This window comes from Prunus avium, chromosome 3 (assembly GCF_965620075.1).
Source record: "Prunus avium chromosome 3, drPruAviu1.hap1.1, whole genome shotgun sequence".
Taxonomy (NCBI): domain Eukaryota; kingdom Viridiplantae; phylum Streptophyta; class Magnoliopsida; order Rosales; family Rosaceae; genus Prunus; species Prunus avium.
In genome coordinates, this window is record NC_142286.1 from 25917303 (window position 1) to 25937964 (window position 20662).

Sequence of the window (20662 nt, forward strand, 5' to 3'; positions counted from 1 at the left end):
TAATTTCGCACACACAAGAAAATTACATTGCAAAGCATTTTATGTGCTCCCTCTTAGCAATATCACGATCACCCCAACCAACTGAACAATGGTAGCCATATTCACTCGGTCGTATGGGTCAGCTTTTTCCGAGCAGCTTGCACGTGCTTATGGTCACTCGTGTCCCCACTCATATAGACGAAATAAATATTCAGCAATATTTGTAATATTTTGTTATATAAATAACCCATAAATCATTCACCAAAGAATGTATAGCACATTGGCATGTAAAGTGAATAAGGAGAGTGTTACTTATGACTGACGTGTCAATTTTTTCAAAAAAGTACGCCATCTGTTTAATGTGAAGGGACATGATAATGCGACTTTACTGATTCCCAACGCGTGGTGATATTGACAACTTATTGAATAATATTTCAGTTTTTGCAAAATACAATTTTAGACACAAGGAATTGCAATACATAGTCCCAATAATTATATATGAAGCAAATAAAAGTAATACTTGTGTTATTATAAATTAGATAATGAACATTAAGGAAATATACTTCTAATTTGTCCCAGTTATATGTTGTTGTTTGTACTGTTTCATGTGACACTTTTTCTATCTTTCTTTATATTATATGTTTAGGGAATCCCTCAAAGCAACATATACTGTGAAAAATAAAATATTGTGTGAAGTTCTAATCACTCATATAGACTAGGACAAATATTCAGTACTATTTCAAAATTGCTTGACTGGTGTCAGGCCATCGAACGATGTGATTTGACATGATAGAGATATTTACTACGAACCCAAGACGGAGCCATATTGACAACTTATTGAATAGCGTTGACGTGTTCAAAGATCTAGATGCACGCACCCATGATGGCTTCAGAGCATTGTCCAATTATTATATATGTGGATTATTATAACAAAACAGATACGTTTACAGCCTTTTATATGAAAGGAAACTAATTATTGTATTATTAAAACTTAGATAATTAATATTAGGGAAATATACTTGTGATGTTGGTTGTTGCAAAATATATAGCTAGGGTTAAGAGGAAAGTGAGTTATCTAAAGGCATTCAAATTTTTTCTTTATGAAATTGATGATTTCTAGCTTCCCCTAGTTGTATAACGTCACAAGGAGGCCGGAGTAATTTTCGGGGCATTTTTCCAATTTTCCTACAATTTATTTAACTTTTTTAAAGATTTTTGCACTAAAAAAAAGCCAAAATAATCGCAAGATGACACCTGGTGCGATCTGAGCGCATCACCTTTCACCACTTCCATAAGTGTACGTCAATACACATGGCCACATCCTTGGTTTTTACCCTAAATTCTTATTTTATTGTTTTTTCTTATGAAATTCATAACTAAATACACAAAAATGATAAAAATGTTCCAAAAATTGATACGAACTCATTGACACTTCATCTTCCTTACTGAATTCCCCGTTTCATGGTTATTCATTTTAAAAGACAATTTCGAGCATTCACGGGAGATGCTTGTTGATGTAGGTTATCTAGGTTAAAGTTAACAACATATATAGCTAGGGTTAAGAGGAAAGTGAGTTATCTAAAGGCATTCAAATTTTTTCTTTATGAAATTGATGATTTCTAGCTTCCCCCAGTTGTATAACGTCACAAGGAGGCCGGAGTAATTTTCGGGGCATTTTTCCAATTTTCCTACAATTTATTTAACTTTTTTCAAGATTTTTGCACTAAAAAAAGCCAAAATAATCGGAAGTTGACACCTGGCGCGATCTGAGCGCATCACCTTTCACCACTTGCACAAGTGTACGTCAATACACATGGCCACATCCTTGGTTTTTACCCTAAATTCTTATTTTATTGTTTTTTCTTATGAAATTCATAACTAAATACACAAAAATGATAAAAATATTCCGAAAATTGATACGAACTCATTGACACTTCATCTTCCTTACTGAATTCCCCGTTTCATGGTTATTCATTTTAAAAGACAATTTCGAGCATTCACGGGAGATGCTTGTTGATGTAGGTTATCTAGGTTAAAGTTAACAACATATATAGCTAGGGTTAAGAGGAAAGTGAGTTATCTAAAGGCATTCAAATTTTTTCTTTATGAAATTGATGATTTCTAGCTTCCCCCAGTTGTATAACGTCACAAGGAGGCCGGAGTAATTTTCGGGGCATTTTTCCAATTTTCCTACAATTTATTTAACTTTTTTCAAGATTTTTGCACTAAAAAAAGCCAAAATAATCGGAAGTTGACACCTGGCGCGATCTGAGCGCATCACCTTTCACCACTTGCACAAGTGTACGTCAATACACATGGCCACATCCTTGGTTTTTACCCTAAATTCTTATTTTATTGTTTTTTCTTATGAAATTCATAACTAAATACACAAAAATGATAAAAATGTTCCGAAAATTGATACGAACTCATTGACACTTCATCTTCCTTACTGAATTCCCTGTTTCATGGTTACGCTATATTAGTATTTTATTATTATTTACCCTACATTATTATTATATTACTTTTTAGCCTCTACATTTGTTAATTATATTTACTCGAAATTATTATTTTTATTGTTATTTTGAGTGAGAATAGACCATTTCTGGTGTTAATCAGTTTCTCTCTTCTTCAATTTGTTAATTTTTTTTTCCTTTATTAGGGTGAAGGGATGTTTTGAAAAATAAAAAGAACAAATTACATTCCAAGTATTGTATAACATCAGAAAAAAGTCCATGAATAACCCATTATTTGTATAGCTTAATTTACTGCATCCAAACATTTCATTCATTCATACAAAATTGACGAATTACTGACGACTGACATAATGGTCCCATAAGATAGTTTTACATTGCAAAGCATATTATTTGGTCCCTGTTAGCAATACCACGATGACCCCAACCAACTGAACAGCCGTAGCCGCAATTAGTCAGTCGTATTGGTCGGCTTCTTCCGAGCAGCTTTGACGTGCTTATGCTCACTCATGTCACCACCATCGTCTAGTATCTCTCTCACAGCATCAGGGGATACATAGTCCCAATTATAACTTGTATGAGTAGTTGCCGCAAATGCTCGGAAATTTTTGAATCCTTCGTTGAATGCCATCTCCAGTTCACTATGGTGCTCTTCGCATCGCATATGGTTCATCAAACAACCTTTAATTTCATCATTCATTACTGTATCCAACTCCTCTGCTTTCAACTTCCTTGTATGACTCAACTTCAAGTACTTGTTCTTTTGGGAGAACGCTTTGTTAACTCTAATGTTAAGATCAGCCAGAATGGCCTCGTCTTCAACACATTTCTCGTGCCACGAATTGATCAGTCTGGAATTATAATCTAGCTTGCTACTGACTGCATGTATTGCCTCTAATGGATCATCGGAGTCCCCCTCACTCCCAAATGATGTTGAAAATGGAAGGGGTCGGCGAGTACAACGTGGAAATGGAGCCTGCAACTCCAATTTTTCATATTCGACTGTGTTGTTGGCGCCTGAAGAGGATGACATGCTTGAATAATCCTATTTGTTTTTAGAGGATGAGGATTGCATATGCAATTTCGTTTGAGGAAGGGGACATAGCTTTATAGACCAACATACTAAAGCTTGCGTGTAGTCAACATATGTACTTTACTTCAATTTTTAAAAAGAGGTGTCAGGTTTTGCTTTTCAAGCATGTCAACCTCATTACACCACTGTCAGTGGTTGAAAGAAACTCAATGGAAGTGACATCTAGTTAGTGAACCCAACCACAGTGGTTAGGATTAAACTTAGATTGTATCAGACAAAAAATTAATTTATACATTGTCAACCAAATATTTTTTGGCGGGAACCTTTTTATTGGTATTACTATCACATCCTTCATAGAAACTCTCCCTCCACGAAAAACTGACTCCTCCACCGAATCTCTCTCCATCGACTGAAACTCTCTCCCTCCATAGAATGGATTTACTAACCAAGTTTGATGTCAGCATAATAAACACCCCTCCAAACAAAGACCGCCTTCGACACGCAAGTGAGTCACCAGACAAGCAGTGTCACATTCCTAGACAGAATGACCATTTTGTTGGAAGTTTTGAGTCTGAAAGGGTTCTTGGATTCTGGAAGGAGAGGCATCTTCAATTTGGTGATGAAATCCAAAGGGCAAGGGCACGTTTGGAATTTGTTGAAGGCCAAATTGAAGATGACAAAAGGCAGGCCAATCTGGATAGGGCGAAGTTGCAGCGCATGAAGCGTAGACACAAACGACTTCGGAGTGTAGCTGTTCAAAAATACAAGAACTCATCTAATGCAGTGGAGTCAAAAAAGCGTGTGATGCAAGCTGGATTCGACTACTTCCGGTCCTATGCAAAACTCGTCGTACCCGGGTTTGATTGGTCATCTATTACCTTTTCCGACGTTAACAAATATACTCACCAAGGGAAGTAACCATTTTGGTTATCGTGTTTGAGCAGAGGCAAATCAGTGGAATTGGAATTTTCGTTCAACTCTACTTCAAACCTATTTTGATGCTTACTATTATGGAAGATTTCAACCTTTATATTTTGATGTCTTTAATGATGAGAACACGTGATGCAACGTGGCCATCTACTTCAGTCATATGTTGCTGCCATGTCCATTTTTGTGTGATCACGTATCAGATTTGGACATGGTTGCATCATATGCAATGTTGCCTTTATTTATTATATGTTAGGGCAAGGTTTATGGAAAAGCATTTGTGAGTGCGTTTGTGACAAGGTTATGTTATTGTTTTTTTGTACTGGTTCATCTCCTACTATTGTTTTCTTCCTTTATATTATATGTTTGTGGAATCCCTCAAAGTTAACATATACTGTGAAAAAAATGCAGAGTGAATATATAATCACTTATATAGACTAGGACAAATATTCACTAATATTTTAAAATTGCTTGAGTGGTGTGAGGTTTTTCAAAAAAGTATGGCATTATTTTATGTGATTGGACATGATGGATATTTTGTACTGATTCCCGATGGACTACTTATTGAATACCTGTGACGGTTCATAACTCTAGACGCAGTTGCATATGGACTACTTATTGAATACCTCTGACGTGTTCAAAGCTCTAGGCGCAGTTGCAATGATGGCTTCAAAGCAGTGTGCAATTATTATATATGTACATTATTATAACAAAACAAAAATAGATTATGTTACATCCTTATATTTGAAAGGAAACTATTTCTTGTCTTATTACAAATTATATAACGAATATTAAGGAAATATACTTGTTAAAGTGAACAAACATATATACTTAGGGTTAAGAGGAAAGTCAGTTCTCTGAAACAATTTGGATTTTTTCATTGCGAAATGGATGCTTTATAGGTTCCTCTAGTTTTATAACGTCACAAGGAGGCCGGAGTAATTTTCGGGGCATTTTTACGATTTTCCGACTATTTATTACAATTTGTTCAAGTTGTTTGCACTAAAAAACCCCAAATAATCGCAAGTTGACACATGGCGCGATCTCAGTGCATACCTTTCACCACTTGCACAAGTGTACGTCAGTTGCAACCAAACATTCTTGCTTTTTACCCTAAATTCTTATTTTATTGTTTTGCCTTACAAAATTCATAACTAAAAACACAAAAATGATAATAAAAAACTTCCGAAAATTGCTACGAATTCATTGAGGCTTAATCTTTTTTACTGAATTCCCCGTTTCGTGGTGACGCTAAATTATTATGATATTGTTCTTGACCCTAAATTATTATTATATGACTTTTTACCTTCTATATTTATTAATTTTATTGACCCTAATTTTTTTTTTTTTGTAATTTTGTTATGCGAAAAGACCATTTCAGGTGCCAATTAGTTTCTCTCTTCTTCAATTTCTTAACTTCTAATTTTTATTAGGGTTAAGGGATGTTTTGAAAAAGTAAATGAAAAAAATACATGTCAACCATTGTATGGCATCAGAAAAAAATTAGTTTAGGATATGATAAGTGGGAAAATGTCTTTTCCAAGCACTGGTGAACAGACAGCTCACTCCATGCACGCCTTTTCGTTTACCAAATATTAAGATTGTAGTTGGGCAAAATATCTATGTCAGTAAGATGTCATATTACCCATCTCTGATGTCAGTAAGCATTCAAGTATACAAATATATATACGTAGATTTATATATGAAACGGTTTATGACTGCACAAACACCAGACAAAATACATTAAAACCCAACATTTGGCCAACGTAGCCAGCCAACGTAGAACTGAAGAGAAGCAAGTCAAGAAAGCATAAAAACCTTAAAAACATACTACAACTAATTATAAGGGTATGGATTCCCTGGCACAACATACACACGCATTACCTTGAACCAAAAAACACTCTCACGGTGCCATTTGCATCGATTGCAACAAGTCCAGAACGAAGGATTTATCTTTGCTTCAGTAGGCCAGCCTTCAATAACAAAACACCATTCGTTGTTGTTACAAGCGCTGCAATGATTGAACTTAATCTTCCCATAGTAAAACATATCTACGATATGTCTTGCAACATTCCAAACTCGGCTTAATCTTCGTCTCAAAGCATCCCTGGTTCCTTTCATATCAATGTTGTTACGTTGATTCAAAGAACACAAAAATTCTAATGCATCCTCTTTTGACTGACCAATTCCAGACATACCAAGAAGTCCAACTATATATGCCGCTTCCATATTGCCTGCCGTGGCTGCGATGCGCATCCCATACAACGCTTCCACGTTACCATGCATGAAAAAAACTTCGAACGCCTCTCTAAATATCGACTCAGGGTTCTCGCAAGCTCTGCATTGTTGCAAGAAAAGCTGGACCGCAGGATTAGCATGGTACCAGCTATGATGGTCTGGGTACTTAGCCATTGAAATGGTGTTCCACACTTGTGGAGTGTTTGCCAACGTCCGGAATAATGGGCACACAGATGCCATACGGAAGAGATCTTCCGAAGATTGGGTTGCCACGTATAACATCACTTTAAACCAAGCCAACTCCGGGATGAAGGCTTGGGGCATCTCCAAATGGATATGCTTCCTTCTCTTTCCTCCGACTGTAGTGAAATATTTGGAATTCATGTGTTTCTATTTTTTTGGAATGGAACGATTTGAGGAGTGGAAGAGGGGAGAAATGAGAATAGATGGGGTTTTGGTTCTGTTATAGGGTGTGTTTGTTGTACCGTTTGGAAAATGTGTTTCCACTTGAGGTTTTTCTCACTTGACCCTTTTTAAAGAAACTGAACCAACACCCTAAAACTAGAGAAAAACAGAAGAGAAGGAAAATGTCATCGAAATGCAAAGTCAGACAGTCAAAAAGTAAATTAAGAACCTATATGCATAGGCAATTTTAGGATTTTCCCGCCCTTTTTATGTCAATGAAACAAATGTGACGGATTACTGACTAGTCACAGAATGTCCCATCACATAACTTTTCATTTTCCCACACCGAAATATAGTAGTAATGTTATTAAAATGTGATGGATGTTTATCCAACTAGTTGGTTTAATGAAATATAATGAAAATAATATAGGGTTTAGGGCAGTTTTCCCTCAATTTTCATATTGGGTTTTGGTAGTTAAATATTATATTGGTTTATGGGGTAAACAGTGCCCCATATCTGACGGTACATGTGTCGAAAGCATGCCCAACCCACCCACAGACAGAAAAGAGGATATAATCGCATTTGGGCAGAGATGAGAGAGCTCTGAGTCCGAAGAGGTTTGAGTGAGAAGATCTGAGTGAGAAGGTATGATTCCGAAGAGGTTTCAGTGAGAAGATCTGAGTGAGAAAAGGTACAAGTGAGAAGATTCAACATGTCTTCGTCTTCATCTCCCGCTCAAACAAAGAGGTGTCCGTACTGTGGAGCTGCAATGGTGCTTCGGGTTTCAAAATCAGACAAAAATCGAGGGAAGCCATTTTGGAAGTGCCTAACCTCCTATGTAAGTTTTCATTTCCAGAATATGTATGTGGGTGAAAAAAACCTTGGTCTAACTCTGACACAATTATTTTGCATATATGATGCCTGCAATTAGGGAGCCACCAGTTGCAATGGATTTGAATGGGTTGATGTAACTTCCGCTCAAGCAGAACAGCCAGATGACACGTATGATGCTACGGTGCTGAATATGCTGAAGTCCATTAAGGACTTGGTATTAGTTTTATTACTTTTATCAATTTTAATATTATTTGTTCTTTTAATGACCAATTAAGTGCACAGTTTCAAGGATTGTAAAAGTTCTCCCCAAAAAGACATGTTGCACGCACCACCAATGAGTTTTCAAACCCATTTTGTAATATTTGTTCTTGAAATAGGTGGATTGGCATTGAGTTTAAATTATTGTTCTTGAAATAGGTAGATTGTTTATTGGCGTATACTAAAGGTTTATTGATTGTTTACTGCATGTATATCGCATGTTATAGCGCGGATATTGGATGTTTATTAAAGGTTTATTGATTGTTTATTGCATGTGTATCGCATGTTATTTATCGGATATTGGATGTTTATTGAAGGTTTATTGATTGTGTACTGCATGTGTATCGCATGTTATTTATCGGATATTGGATGTTTATTGAAGGTTTATTGATTGTTTACTGCATCTGTATCGCATGTTATTTATCGGATATTGGATGTTTATTGAAGGTTTATTGATTGTGTACTGCATCTGTATCGCATGTTATTTATCGGATATTGGATGTTTATTGAAGGTTTATTGATTGTTTACTGCATGTATTTCGCATGTTATTGTCCGATATTGAATGTTTATTGAAGGTTTATTGATTGTTTATTAGTAGGAAGAACAACTATTCAGTAGAATTTCCTAATCGATACGACTCCCTTATGGATGGTGAAATTAGGGACTGATGTATATTGCATGTCTATTGCGTATAGATTGCATGTGTATTGCATGTATATTGCTTGTCTGTTGCCTTGTATTGTTGTTTATTTCCTTCGTAAGCAATAAACAATCAATACACACGCAATAAATGTACGTTATGCACGCAATAGACAAGCAATATAGATGCACCAATATACATTACTTTTATGCTACTGAGTTGCCCAAGACCAATAAAATAAAGAAAATCAACGAATTTATTAACCGATTATAAAGGAAAGAGGGATTCAAACCCGATGGGCGGTACGGAACCAATAGGAAGTTTTTATAGCATTGCAGATGGGAAATGTTTATTGAAGTTTTATTGAGGTTTATTGACGGTTTACTGAATGTTTACTGAAGGGTTACTGCATGTATATCGCATGTGTTTCTATAAAGAGGGCATGGTTGAATAAAACATTGGAGGCGAGGGCATAGCCGCCTATTTCCCTTACAGAATTACAATCAATACACACGCAACCCATTGCGATTAAGTTAAGGCATGGTGAACGGCTTAAAGATTGGGATGTGATATTTGGAATGGTGGCTTGGATAAATCATGACATATTACTTTGCAATAATGTAATACACTTTAAAAAGCCATCAGTCATTGTTCACATATGCAGTCTTCCAATCCCAATTCAATGCAGTTTGGTTAAGGTTATGTAAATGTCGTGAAGGAGTTAGGGCAATATTACAGAGATGTTTGTTTCATTAAATCCAAAAAAACTTTACACTCCAGATGTACTTCTATGTATGGGAATGGCATGTGCCTAACTTCAAAAACGCATATGCCTATCCATTTACATTTGCCCACGTGCACTAGATTTACAGATCCATTTACTTTTCTCCTCACTAAGCCTCTGCATCTCCATTTCAGATTCTTCATTTTTCTGTCCATGCTCTGCATCCAGCTACTATATACATTTAGCCTAATATGAGAATAAACGTAGCGTAGTATCACACTAATCAAAATGAAAGCATGCATCCGCTATAATAATATTTTGGTTCTAATTGTTGTCCAATAACTTAAACTTAAAATTATGTACAAAAATACACTAAGATTGAGAAAGACGAAGAAGAATTGAGGAGCAGAGGTAGAATTCGAAAAGGAGCCGTGGATCTGTATTGTGTATTTACATGACTTTCAAATTGGAGATTTCCAAAACCAATTTAATCATCACGTACCTGAACCCATTTCAACCACTATCATGGCATGTAAGCATCTCCCCGTAATATCTCTGCAGCCAACTTCAACCGGAAAAAGGGCATGTTCTGTGCGGTGCAAGTAGCTAACGGAATCTCAGCGCTCAAAAGCTCAATGTACTTCAACACAAACATGCCACAATCGCCTCTGAAGCAAATCAAGAACTCGATCAATTCAAGTAATGACATTGTAACGTAATTGACAATTTCAAGTAATAAAATTAAAGAAAAAGTTGTGCTCACTGATTAGATTGTTGTGGAACATCCACACGTTCTATTGGCCATGGACACCACCAATCTCTGCTGCAGTCGTTTGCGTAAACACCTTCTTCATAAAAGTCGATGGAGTTGAGAAGATTTGGAATCGTAATTGAAAGCGGGGCGAGTTCTTCCTTTAACATCTCATCTGGAATAACTGAAACCATTGAATCGTACACTTTGATTTCACACTTAACCAGATCAATCATTAGAGCCACCCAATGCTTATGCTTCGTCAACATACAAGGGGCATACACCTTATACACGTTCTGCCAATCCACCCCACACGCCGGAACCTTGCCATTTACAACGTTCACTAAACTGTTTCTAATTTTCCACCCAGCCTGCTCTTTTTTTCTTTTATTATCCACAAAGCAAGTATGGATGTGATTCTGTGAAATAGAAAACAATCAATGGTTAAACACCTCCACAAAGCAAGTATGGATAATTTGTAATTATTAACTGCACTTGGTCAAGCCCTATGACATACCATGAAAAATACATCGGTCGTTGTCCAGTTCGATATTTCTACAACCTCCAAATCTTGTTGTCGCTTCCGGATGAGATACAACCCCAAATCAATGTGCTGCACATGTTTTTCTGGTCAATCTCATAATCTATGTACATTAAAACAAATGCATAATCAATTAAACTTACATCTCCTGTCAGCCAACCGTCAGCTTTTACGAGGGAAGCGAAGAATTCAATCTCAGCTTCCACGTGGCCAAATTGCATCACTAAACTGTGAATATAACAAAGTTTTAGATCACAACAATTTAAAAATATATACACTAATGCCTTCTATCTCAAAAAACAAGGGACTTACTTTGGGTTAAGGCGCCATTCCCAACAAAGTTTCAGCAATTTCACCATATCATCATGCGGAATCGCCTTCATTGGGTCTAACATCCGAAGTCGGGTTGTCTCTGGCATAGTTTTTTTCACCAATTCACTAGCTTCAATGATCTTCCACATAGGAATAATCCTCTTTCTCTTTCGTAATTGGACCCCTTGTTCCACAGCTTTACCTTTATCATTCAACCAAACGTTCAACTCAGATAGCACAGCTGTAGGTTGATCCAAATCAATATCCCCGAGATTAAACTCAACAGTTGTCCCCGCCGTGCTCTCACCAATGTCATCACAAACCAAAACAACTTCATCATCCGCTTCCTCACATTCCTTTATTTGCACTTCCTTTTCCTCACTTTTTTTACTTTTCACTTCCTTGCCCTCCCTTCTTTTTCTTTGCGGATCCTCTCCATCACTGCTTTTTCTTTGCAGTTCCCCTCCGTCACTGCTTTTTCTTTGCAGTTCCTCTCCCTCACTGTTTTTTCTTTTCACTTCCTCTCCCTCACTGCTCTTTCTTTGCAGTTCCTCTCCCTCATTGCTTTTTCTTTTCACTTCCTCTCCCTCACTGCTCTTTCTTTGCGCTTCCTCTCCCTTGCTGCTTTTTATTTTCACTTGCTCTCCCTCTTTTCTTTTCCTTTGCGCTTCCTCTACCTCACTTGGTTTTCTTTGCACTTCACCCCCTTCAATCCCCTCCTCGCCCTTTTCCTCTCCCTCATATCTGTTACTTGGCCCTTCATCCCATTCACTATCATCCATTTCGTCAGATCCCGTAAATAGATGTGAGATGGCACAACGATTCGTCCTCTCTTTCAGTAAAGCTAGGTCCCTCCTTACTTCCTGCTCAAACTGAGGACCTAAACAGTGGTCCAAAAGTTTTTCCATCCGTATGACCTTTAACTCAAGGACGTCATTTTCCCGCTTTACTTGAAACAACTCGGACCTCAACAAGCTTACCAGCTTGTTCAACTCATCAAGATCAGCACATGAAGAAGGAATTGACTCTGCCGAGACAACAGCAGGGCGATCCTGTGGCCAACTCCAATATGATTGTCTCATTTCCTCTTCACTCGGACGTAGCGCCCGCAACTGAACTGACTGTTTCAGAATACAGACAATATTCATATTCAATCATTCTACTTAATAATTTCATTGAATCTTATAAATAGTTTCAAGGGCTGCAAACCAAACCTCTTTGCTCTGGAAAAAATAATTGTTCAACTTCCTCATCTCGGGCATAGACGTAGTCGTTCTCCATCGCAAAATACGCGGGACAGCTGTTGGATCAACAACCTTGCAGTAATTCAGGTCCACCATTCTAGGAATTAATTCATATACCCAAATCTACACAATTCACAGGACAAAAGTCATTCTTTAAGTTTTAAAGTTCACAAAGCATAACTGACATGAACATTATTACCATGTACCTGGAAAGCATACGTGAAACCTTTAAAACTCCACCCACCCCTTTGCACTTCACCATGCTTATGCTTCTTGCCCTTCTCATTTTTCCGGCTTGTTCCCGTTACCTTACTTTTCCCCTTCTCTCTTCCCTCTTCATTTTCAAAGCTTTTCATATACTTTGTTGGTGCAGAAAATAGACTGTCTTGGGTTTTGTCAAACGACACCGAACCCCACGGATACCTGTTGAACGCATCCAAGTCCTCTACAAGGGTCAGGTAATTTACATTGATGTTCAAATGCTTGTCCCTTCCCAAAACCACTAACTCAGCAAAGTAAACAAGAGCTAGCTTGTAGACGTCATCTCTCTCTTTGCACCTCATAAATGCTTCTTCTAAAGCATTACATGTAATTCCTTCGTCTATAAAATATCTTTTCTGAAGTCTAATTTCAGCACTTTCTCCACTGGAAACTTCAGGCACTTCCCCAAAACGAAGCCCCGAGATCAAACAGAAATCCTGACGAGTAAACTGAGCAACGTCGCACCCTATTAAGAAACTCAGTCCATCCAAGTCTTTCACACCCTGCCCCGCGACTCGATGCAACACAACTCCATGCACAATCTGCCCGCTAAACTGAATCTTGTCTATATTCAGAAGATGGCCAAAGCATGATGTCTTGAATTGTTCTAATTGTTCCGCACTCAACTTCGCTCGAATTGCAGCTAGGGTTGAATTTGCATGTGAGCAGTTGTTCACCCGTGACGCATATGCCTCTGACTCTGGCCATACCAGCTGCACGTTGGATCCCATTTCCTAACATACAAGATGAAATAACGTTAACACATATACTACCACCACGTATTTGCACAATCATATTGGTATTTAGTATTTACATAACTAGTCAACCAGGCACATTACAAATTTTATGAAGTACATGCGCATAGGGATTACTGATCACAGCCTTTAACATCATCAAAGCAATATGACAAATTTTGTGCAAACACCTGTTAATGCAATGATTCTGTGAATTACAACCAATAGCATGTGTTTTATTTTTGGATACAAACTCCAATCAATGGTTGATGCATGAGTGAGTGTGAGTGCAATCTAGGCAAGTTCTGCACTTCACACACATGACAATTATTGTCATCTCATACACAACACAAAATAAATAAATAAATAAGAAAGATAGTGGAAGGAAGCAAAGCAAAGCATTTGCTCTGCTATCTGCTTGCTAAGCCATTGCCACATCCTTCTTTCTTTCTAGCTTTTTCTTCAGTCAGCCACTATGATCATGGATCAACCTTCATTTCAAATGCTTTGCACTTTTATTAATGACTTTATTATTATATCTTCTCATTTTTCACAGGCAAATTTAGCAACAAGGGAAATAATATTTATTTCAAAAAATATATATATTCTAGCGCCAGAGATATGTTATTGACATGTTATTGACTTCAGGGTCTCCTCCAATTCAACACCATTATCTTATTCATATCATTATTGATATGTTATTGACATGTTATTAACATGTTGTTGACTTGATTTTCATTCATTTTTTAACATATACACAAGCAAAAATTAACATGCAAGTGAAGCACAAGGAAGAGATGCCAAATCCAACAACATTGATGGTACAAATTGGGGAAAACCTTTACTCTAACCCTAAACTCAAATTCCATAAATTACTCACCAAATGTTGGTTATTGAACAATCGCAAGGTGTCTGTGCGGGGTCTTTGTGCGGCTTTGCTCCACAAATGGAACCTTTCACTTCCAACAAATACGGCTTCTCTCCTTCCCCTTCCACTGCTTCGCCACTTCACTGTTTCGGAATCCACGCCTTTGTCCCTTCCACTGAAAATAAATACTTTTTCAGGGTTTAGAGAATGGAGTTGCGCTGCGTTCAACCGTTGCCTTCAACCGTCGTTAATCGTTGCCTTCAACCTTTTCTCAGAGCTTAGCAGTTTCTCAGAGCTATGGGTTTTAGAGTGATGGGTTTTTTCTGTTCAAACTTCGAATTGATTTTTTCTGTTCAAACTTCGAACTTGCCTCTTTTTTTTTTTTTTGGGACCAACTTCAATGCTGGATATTAAATTCGGGTTTGGGTTCCTCACCTACCCGATTGCAAAACTTTATCTCAATTCTCCCTAGCCTTTGGATTGATCTGATGGCTATAAAGTGAACCCCTTATAACTTACCACTCATAACTTTCCACTCATTATAGTCTGGCCTTAAGTCAAATGCTTCATCTTCATCGTCATCTACACTAGCCCAAGAACAAAACCCAACGCTTCATCTACACTACCTGCGCTCTCATCCACAAACCACCGGCGACGACGACCACTCCTCCTCTCCGGACACGACGACCACTGGTCTTCCTCTCTCTCTCTCTCTCTATTTCTCCCTCTCTCCCTTACTCCCTCTCTGTCTCCCCCTTCGCGTGACCCATTGTCTCCCACATTCAATCACAAACAAATTCTGATTTCAATCTATTCCCCCGACAATAACCACTTTTAATTAAGTCCACCTTCCACTTGTAATCTCTCATCCCCTTGAGATGTGTTCTTGGTCGAAGGAGGGTGTGGCAGCGGCAAGTGTGGGTCTGGAAATGTGTTCTTGGTGGGGACAGGGCTTGGGGACCCTGAGTTCCTGACATTGAAGGCTTATAGAGTTATTCAGAATGCTGATCTATTGTTGTATGATAGGTTGGTGTCCAATGATGCGTTGGAATTGGTTGACTCTGGTGCTAGACTTCTCTATGTGGGCAAGACTGCTGGGTACCACAGCAGAACCCAGGTAAAGCACTAATCTTTATCAACATTTCTTGTATTAGCTGAAACAACCTTTCAAATTTTATTTTGATTTTCAATTGAGTTTCTGATATGGGTTCTCTCTAACTATAAATTTGAAACCTTTAGGCAATTTGGTGAATTGGGTATTTGGGTTTGTGTTAATTTGTATCTGGGTTAGAGAAGTGAATTGGGGCTTTACTTTGGGGTCTTGGGAAAGAGCTGAATCGTTTTTTCCCCCTTTCAGGAGGTGCTACATGAATTGCTACTGAGTTTTGCTGAAGCTGGAGCTAATGTTGTGAGACTAAAAGGAAGGGATCCACTGGTGAGTTCCTACATTGAAGTATGACAGTTTGTATTTTGACAATTTGACTCTTCTATGAATCCAAGCAATTTTTTTTTCAGTACTTAATACTCTTATGTCAATGACAGTGGTGTAGATTTTTGTTTATATATCCCAAGTATTCAATTTGATATATGATAATGTTGTCATATGTTCAATTGGTTGTTGCCCTGGACTCTGCATTCACCATTTTTTGAATTAATTCTCTGTTTTTCTTGTTAGAGAAATTAATAGTCAAAGAATCATGACAAGGAGTTTATTAATAGTCAAAGAATCATGAAGTGAAAAATTATAAACAGTGAAGAACAAAATAGTAGGGAATTGAAAGATAAAACTAGAACTTTATTTCATAATGGTGTTTCCTCCTCAACCTTAATCTAGGAGTTTAGGTAGACATAATTAAAAATAAAAACAAAACAAAGAAATTAAAATACATAAGAAATAAATGAGAACTATGAGAGGTGAGGAACAACTACAAGAGAGCCCAAATAGCTCTCGGTTCACTCCTTCTCTCTATCCTTGCTCTCTTTGCCGTAAGGCTCTGTATCTGCACACCCACTTCACTTGCCGTTGTTCTCTATTTATAGAGGTTGGAGACCTTCAAATTCAGCTGCAAAATTCAAGTGCTGGCTGCCATGTTTTGTGCTCTCTTCACGTGGGCTCTGCATTGGTCATTCATCTAGTTGCTTTTGTTGCAATATTCTCTTGAGTTAGCTGCTACACTCCCTACAACCTGACAAAGCTAAAGTGTGGCGTCCACCAGCTGCATCTCATTTGTTAATTGCCTTTCTTTTCTTTTGTTTGGATGGAATTCACAATAAAGTGTTCAAACCTTGCCCTGCAATATTCTCTTAAGTGGACTGCTACATTCCTCTCTTTCGCTGGCGGCACTTGCAATTGCACATGGGCTGCAGACTTACACTTCAAATATAAATATTATTTCTTCTTTCATTCTTCACATCTTGGCTGCACTGTGAAAATGATTATTGAATTATCGCAACAACTTTGGATGGCTGCATAGATTTTAACTTTTGTTGGAATTGGGCTCCACTTGTGTTTACCAATTTCAAGTCCTTGTGTGTTTAGAACTATCTAAAACTTTGGAATTCTTATTAGTTGGTTAATAATAGGTTGATAGTTTTACTGATTTTCTATTAATTCTTCTTTTGTTTATTTCTGTGTCTAGCCACAGTCAATATCCTTGGAAGAACAAGTAGACCACTAATTGACAGTACATAAAGACCTTGTTAAAAGGCTTTTTTCTTGTAGTGAGTTAACTTCTTAGATGGTTTAAGATGTATTTGAATTATTTGTCTAGATGTTTGTACATGATTTTTTCTGTGTAAATGAAAGAAAAATGGATTTGTTTTGTCAATTTGTTGTGTAAGCACATCTTTTTGTTAAATGGAGGCCATATTTTCTGCCTATATTACCACGGGAAAGATTCTTTTTTAGCTTTTTATGCTTTGTATGTACACCTTCATTTTTAGGAGTGTGATTTTTATTTTTTCATGCTTCTTGACATTTAATCCTTTGATGGATTCTGTTTTTCATCCTTTTATTTTCCTCACCATGGTCACTTCTTAGATATCAAACATTAATTCTGTTTGTCTTCTCACTTTAATGTTAACAATTTTGTATTATGTTTTATATTTTCTGGCAGTGTATAGCTTCCCAGCCATAAATAAGGATGTTCTTCCCCAATGGTAATTTGGCCTTTTATCTCTCTGTTAAACAGCTTGATGTTCTTCCCCAATGGTAATTTGCCCTAATTTTATATCTTCTATATCCATTTTTATGACCATTTTTCTTTTTTATGACAGTTGAACCAAAAAGATCCATTCTTTTTGGTTGTCGTTGAGGATCGTTTGCAATTTGGTTCAACTCTTTTTCATCTTGGGACAACATTACTTTCAGTTGTAGAAAAATTACATTGTAGTTATGAGAAGAAAAAAAACATGTAATTATGACTATTGAAAACAATGTAATTATTTTGACGTAATGGAATGAAATTTGAGTTCAATTTACTTGTGAAACTTTGGGATCATGAATGTATTATTTTGCTATATTATACAAGAAAAGAATATAATGGGGAATAGTAGTAATCAAGTTGAATTTAATTGAATTGAATCCTGGTCAGATTATATGTGGGACGTACACTCTCACAATTTTCATAAATATATGAGGAACAACTCCCCACAATTTTGATAAATATGTGAGAAACAACTCCCCACTGACGCTTGTGAAATGTGACCAATGCGGCTTGTCACCGATAGATATAATAAGTGACGAAAGATGCCTTGTGCAAAGGTACTATATGTGACGAAACATTCGTCACATATAGAACCATTATGTGACGAATCATAAATTCGTCACGTCAAACAATTTGTGACGGGGTATAGGTGACGAACCTTGTGACGCCGAAAATGCGTCACATATTGTCAACTGTGACGAATTTACATGTTTACGTGACGACTACTCGTCTTCACAGAAGACCTGTTTTCTTGTAGTGGTCCTATTCTATTTTCTCTCTCAGCTGCCATGTGTCAGTCTGACCTAAGGGATTCTTTTGTCTGTAAAAGCAAGAAAATCCCTCATTTGGAAGCCGTCTCTTTTGTGTGGAAGTTTTGGAAAGATTGGCTTGCCATCTTTCTCTTCTTCCTCAAGAGAAAACCATATATTTCATCTATGAGTTTTTCTAATTGATTTCTTTTTGAAAAACTGCTTTTGAAATATGAATCTACATCTAGCTATTTAAATCATTCTCACATATAGATCTAGATCGGATTCATGACTGATTTCTTCAAGAGTATGGTTTCTTGAAGAAATTGGTCTTTCTCCCTTGAATCCAAAGTTTGGTTTCGTTCTAAGTTGGAGCTTGCAAGCTAGTGCCATGGGATGAACGAGCTGGAGAAGGAGCTGCCATTGCCATGAAGAACATAGCTTCAAGCTTTGCTAAGTTGGAGAAGAAGATTGCACAAAGGAGGTATAGCTCATCTTCCTAAATAGATCTAAGTTTTTCTTGAGCTTGCTTGTATTCCTTTGTAAGAATCTTTTTCTACTTAGTGGATTGCCTAGTCGGTTGATGACTCCCAGTTTTTCCCAATGGTGGGTTTCTGGGTAAACAAAATCTGTTTTGCATTTCTGGGTTTCTGTTCTTGGTGTTTGACTAGTCATCTATATCTGCTGTTTGCTGTTTAATTGATATTGATGACTTCACACACTTTCACCATAGTTGTTGCTAGCACAGGGGATGCCCAGATTGATGGGTCCTTCTGAGTGCCTAAGTTGTCACTAGTAATCTTCTAGGGGTGCAGGTACCTTGTGGCATGATGTGTGTGTTCTCTTGATTGTTGTGTTGTTGTGTCTTGTTTGTTTAGATAAATTTACCCCTCGTCACCTAAGTATCAATTTCATCCACCCTTTTTACAAAGACACACCATTACAATTTTTTTCCATCTCGTTCAAGGAGTTAAATTATGTTTTCTTTGTGATGAGTTCCTAAAACTCTAGCTAAGGCTAAAGGAAATGTTCTTTGACTAAGTTTGTGAATTGTTCTTTGATCCCACAAAGGATTTCATAAATGACGGAAATTAATGTTCTAGAATTTGTAAAGTTTCTTCTTTGGATGACGGATTTAAAACACAAAATTTAACCTTTATTTGTAAATTTCCTAAAACACTGAATTTTTAAAAACTCAATCTCTGGGATTTTAGAAATGACGACCTTTAAATAGAAATTTATGATCTCCAAATTCCATTTTTTTCCCACGCGGAATTTCTATATTTCTATGTTTTTTTTTATCCAAACACGAGAATTGGTTCATGTCAATTTAGAAATTCTAACTTTTGTCAAAATCCCAAGTTTATTTCCCTCATCCAAATGCACTGTTAAAGAATTAAACTTTGATGCCTTACTATTTTTATCATTGATATTTCAATTTTAACTCAATATCTATAATATTCAAATCAAATCACCTTTTCATTTTTGTTGTCGTTTTCATTTTGGTACATTTCATTGCGTCTTTGTGTTCAGACTTTTTCCTACATGCTCATCGACGATAGGGTACTTGGACTTCCAAGATTATTACTACCCAAAAACTTGTTGCAAAGTCGTAGTATTGTATATTCAAGGAGCATATAGTGAAAGTTTTGAACACAAAGAAGCAAGTAAACGTACCAAAATAAAAGTGACAACAAAAATGAAAATGTAATTTGATTTGAATATTGTTGAGATTGAGTTTAAGATCGAATCAGTGATGGAAATACAAACGCACCAAAGTTCAGTTTTTTAAGAAAGACATGTTTCTTACTCTTTAATCCAAATTATAACTTGATTAAAATTATCATAGAGAAACTTTAATCAGAAGATTAAGAAAGTAAAATCAATTTAATTTTACAATATTTGTCTTTTATTAATGATTTTTTTAGAAAAATTGAACTGCTCAATGTCGGTTCTTATAAATTAAAAGAGTGCTGAGCTAGTTCTTAACAATGAGAAAAATACAATTGAACGATCATGAAAAGATAATAGCACTTAACATAAATTATACTAAAAGAACATGAAATTTTTAAACAACCAAAAATAAAAGAATTAGCAATTTTTCATACCATATGCTGGATCAAAGAACAATGCGCACAAACTTACTCAAATAGTACATTTCCTTTAACCTTAGCTAGAGTTCTAGCAATTGCTTACAATGAAAACATATCCTTTGAAAGATATGGAGAAAGAAATCTGTCGTAATGGTGTGTCTTTACAAAAAGAGTGGACGACAAATTTATAGTGGGCAAAGTAGAAGGTTAATGTATTCATGGTGGGCAGTGAAGGGATCATGATGGATTAAATAGATTAAAGAGGTGTTGATGGTGGAGAGTTAGTGAAAAAGAAATGGTGAGGAAGTGGGTCTTAAATAGTTATGAATTTAATGCCATGGAATAGGCACTTTGGCATCAACGGTTTTGTCTTCTATTTTTCCTCTTTCTGA

General features: G+C 36.7%; 2 protein-coding genes and 1 long non-coding RNA gene across 4 annotated transcripts; 1 reads left to right on the top strand and 2 right to left on the bottom strand.

The window, feature by feature from the left end:
* Positions 1-6246: 6246 nt before the first annotated feature.
* LOC148295815 (uncharacterized) lies at positions 6247-6972 on the bottom strand. The gene has a single exon (XM_088250597.1). It carries the CDS (start codon positions 6970-6972, stop codon positions 6247-6249), a length of 726 nt encoding a protein of 241 aa, XP_088106723.1.
* Positions 6973-9780: 2808 nt separating this feature from the next.
* LOC148295816 (uncharacterized) lies at positions 9781-14765 on the bottom strand. The gene is made up of 8 exons (XM_088250783.1): positions 14235-14765; positions 12566-13354; positions 12330-12482; positions 11116-12236; positions 10947-11031; positions 10780-10875; positions 10275-10681; positions 9781-10179 (listed from the first exon to the last, which is right to left on the bottom strand). The coding sequence occupies exons 2-8, from the start codon at positions 13349-13351 to the stop codon at positions 10035-10037; spliced, it is 2793 nt and encodes a 930-aa protein (XP_088106909.1). The 5' UTR covers positions 13352-13354; positions 14235-14765; the 3' UTR covers positions 9781-10034.
* Positions 14766-14774: 9 nt separating this feature from the next.
* LOC110746542 (uncharacterized) lies at positions 14775-17698 on the top strand. Of its 2 annotated transcripts, XR_015834591.1 has the most exons (5): positions 14775-14915; positions 15249-15339; positions 15580-15657; positions 17339-17381; positions 17499-17698. It is a non-coding gene; the product is annotated as an uncharacterized LOC110746542 (long non-coding RNA). The 2 variants fall into 2 exon arrangements; XR_002524999.2 differs by having other exon boundaries at positions 14775-15339.
* Positions 17699-20662: the final 2964 nt, after the last annotated feature.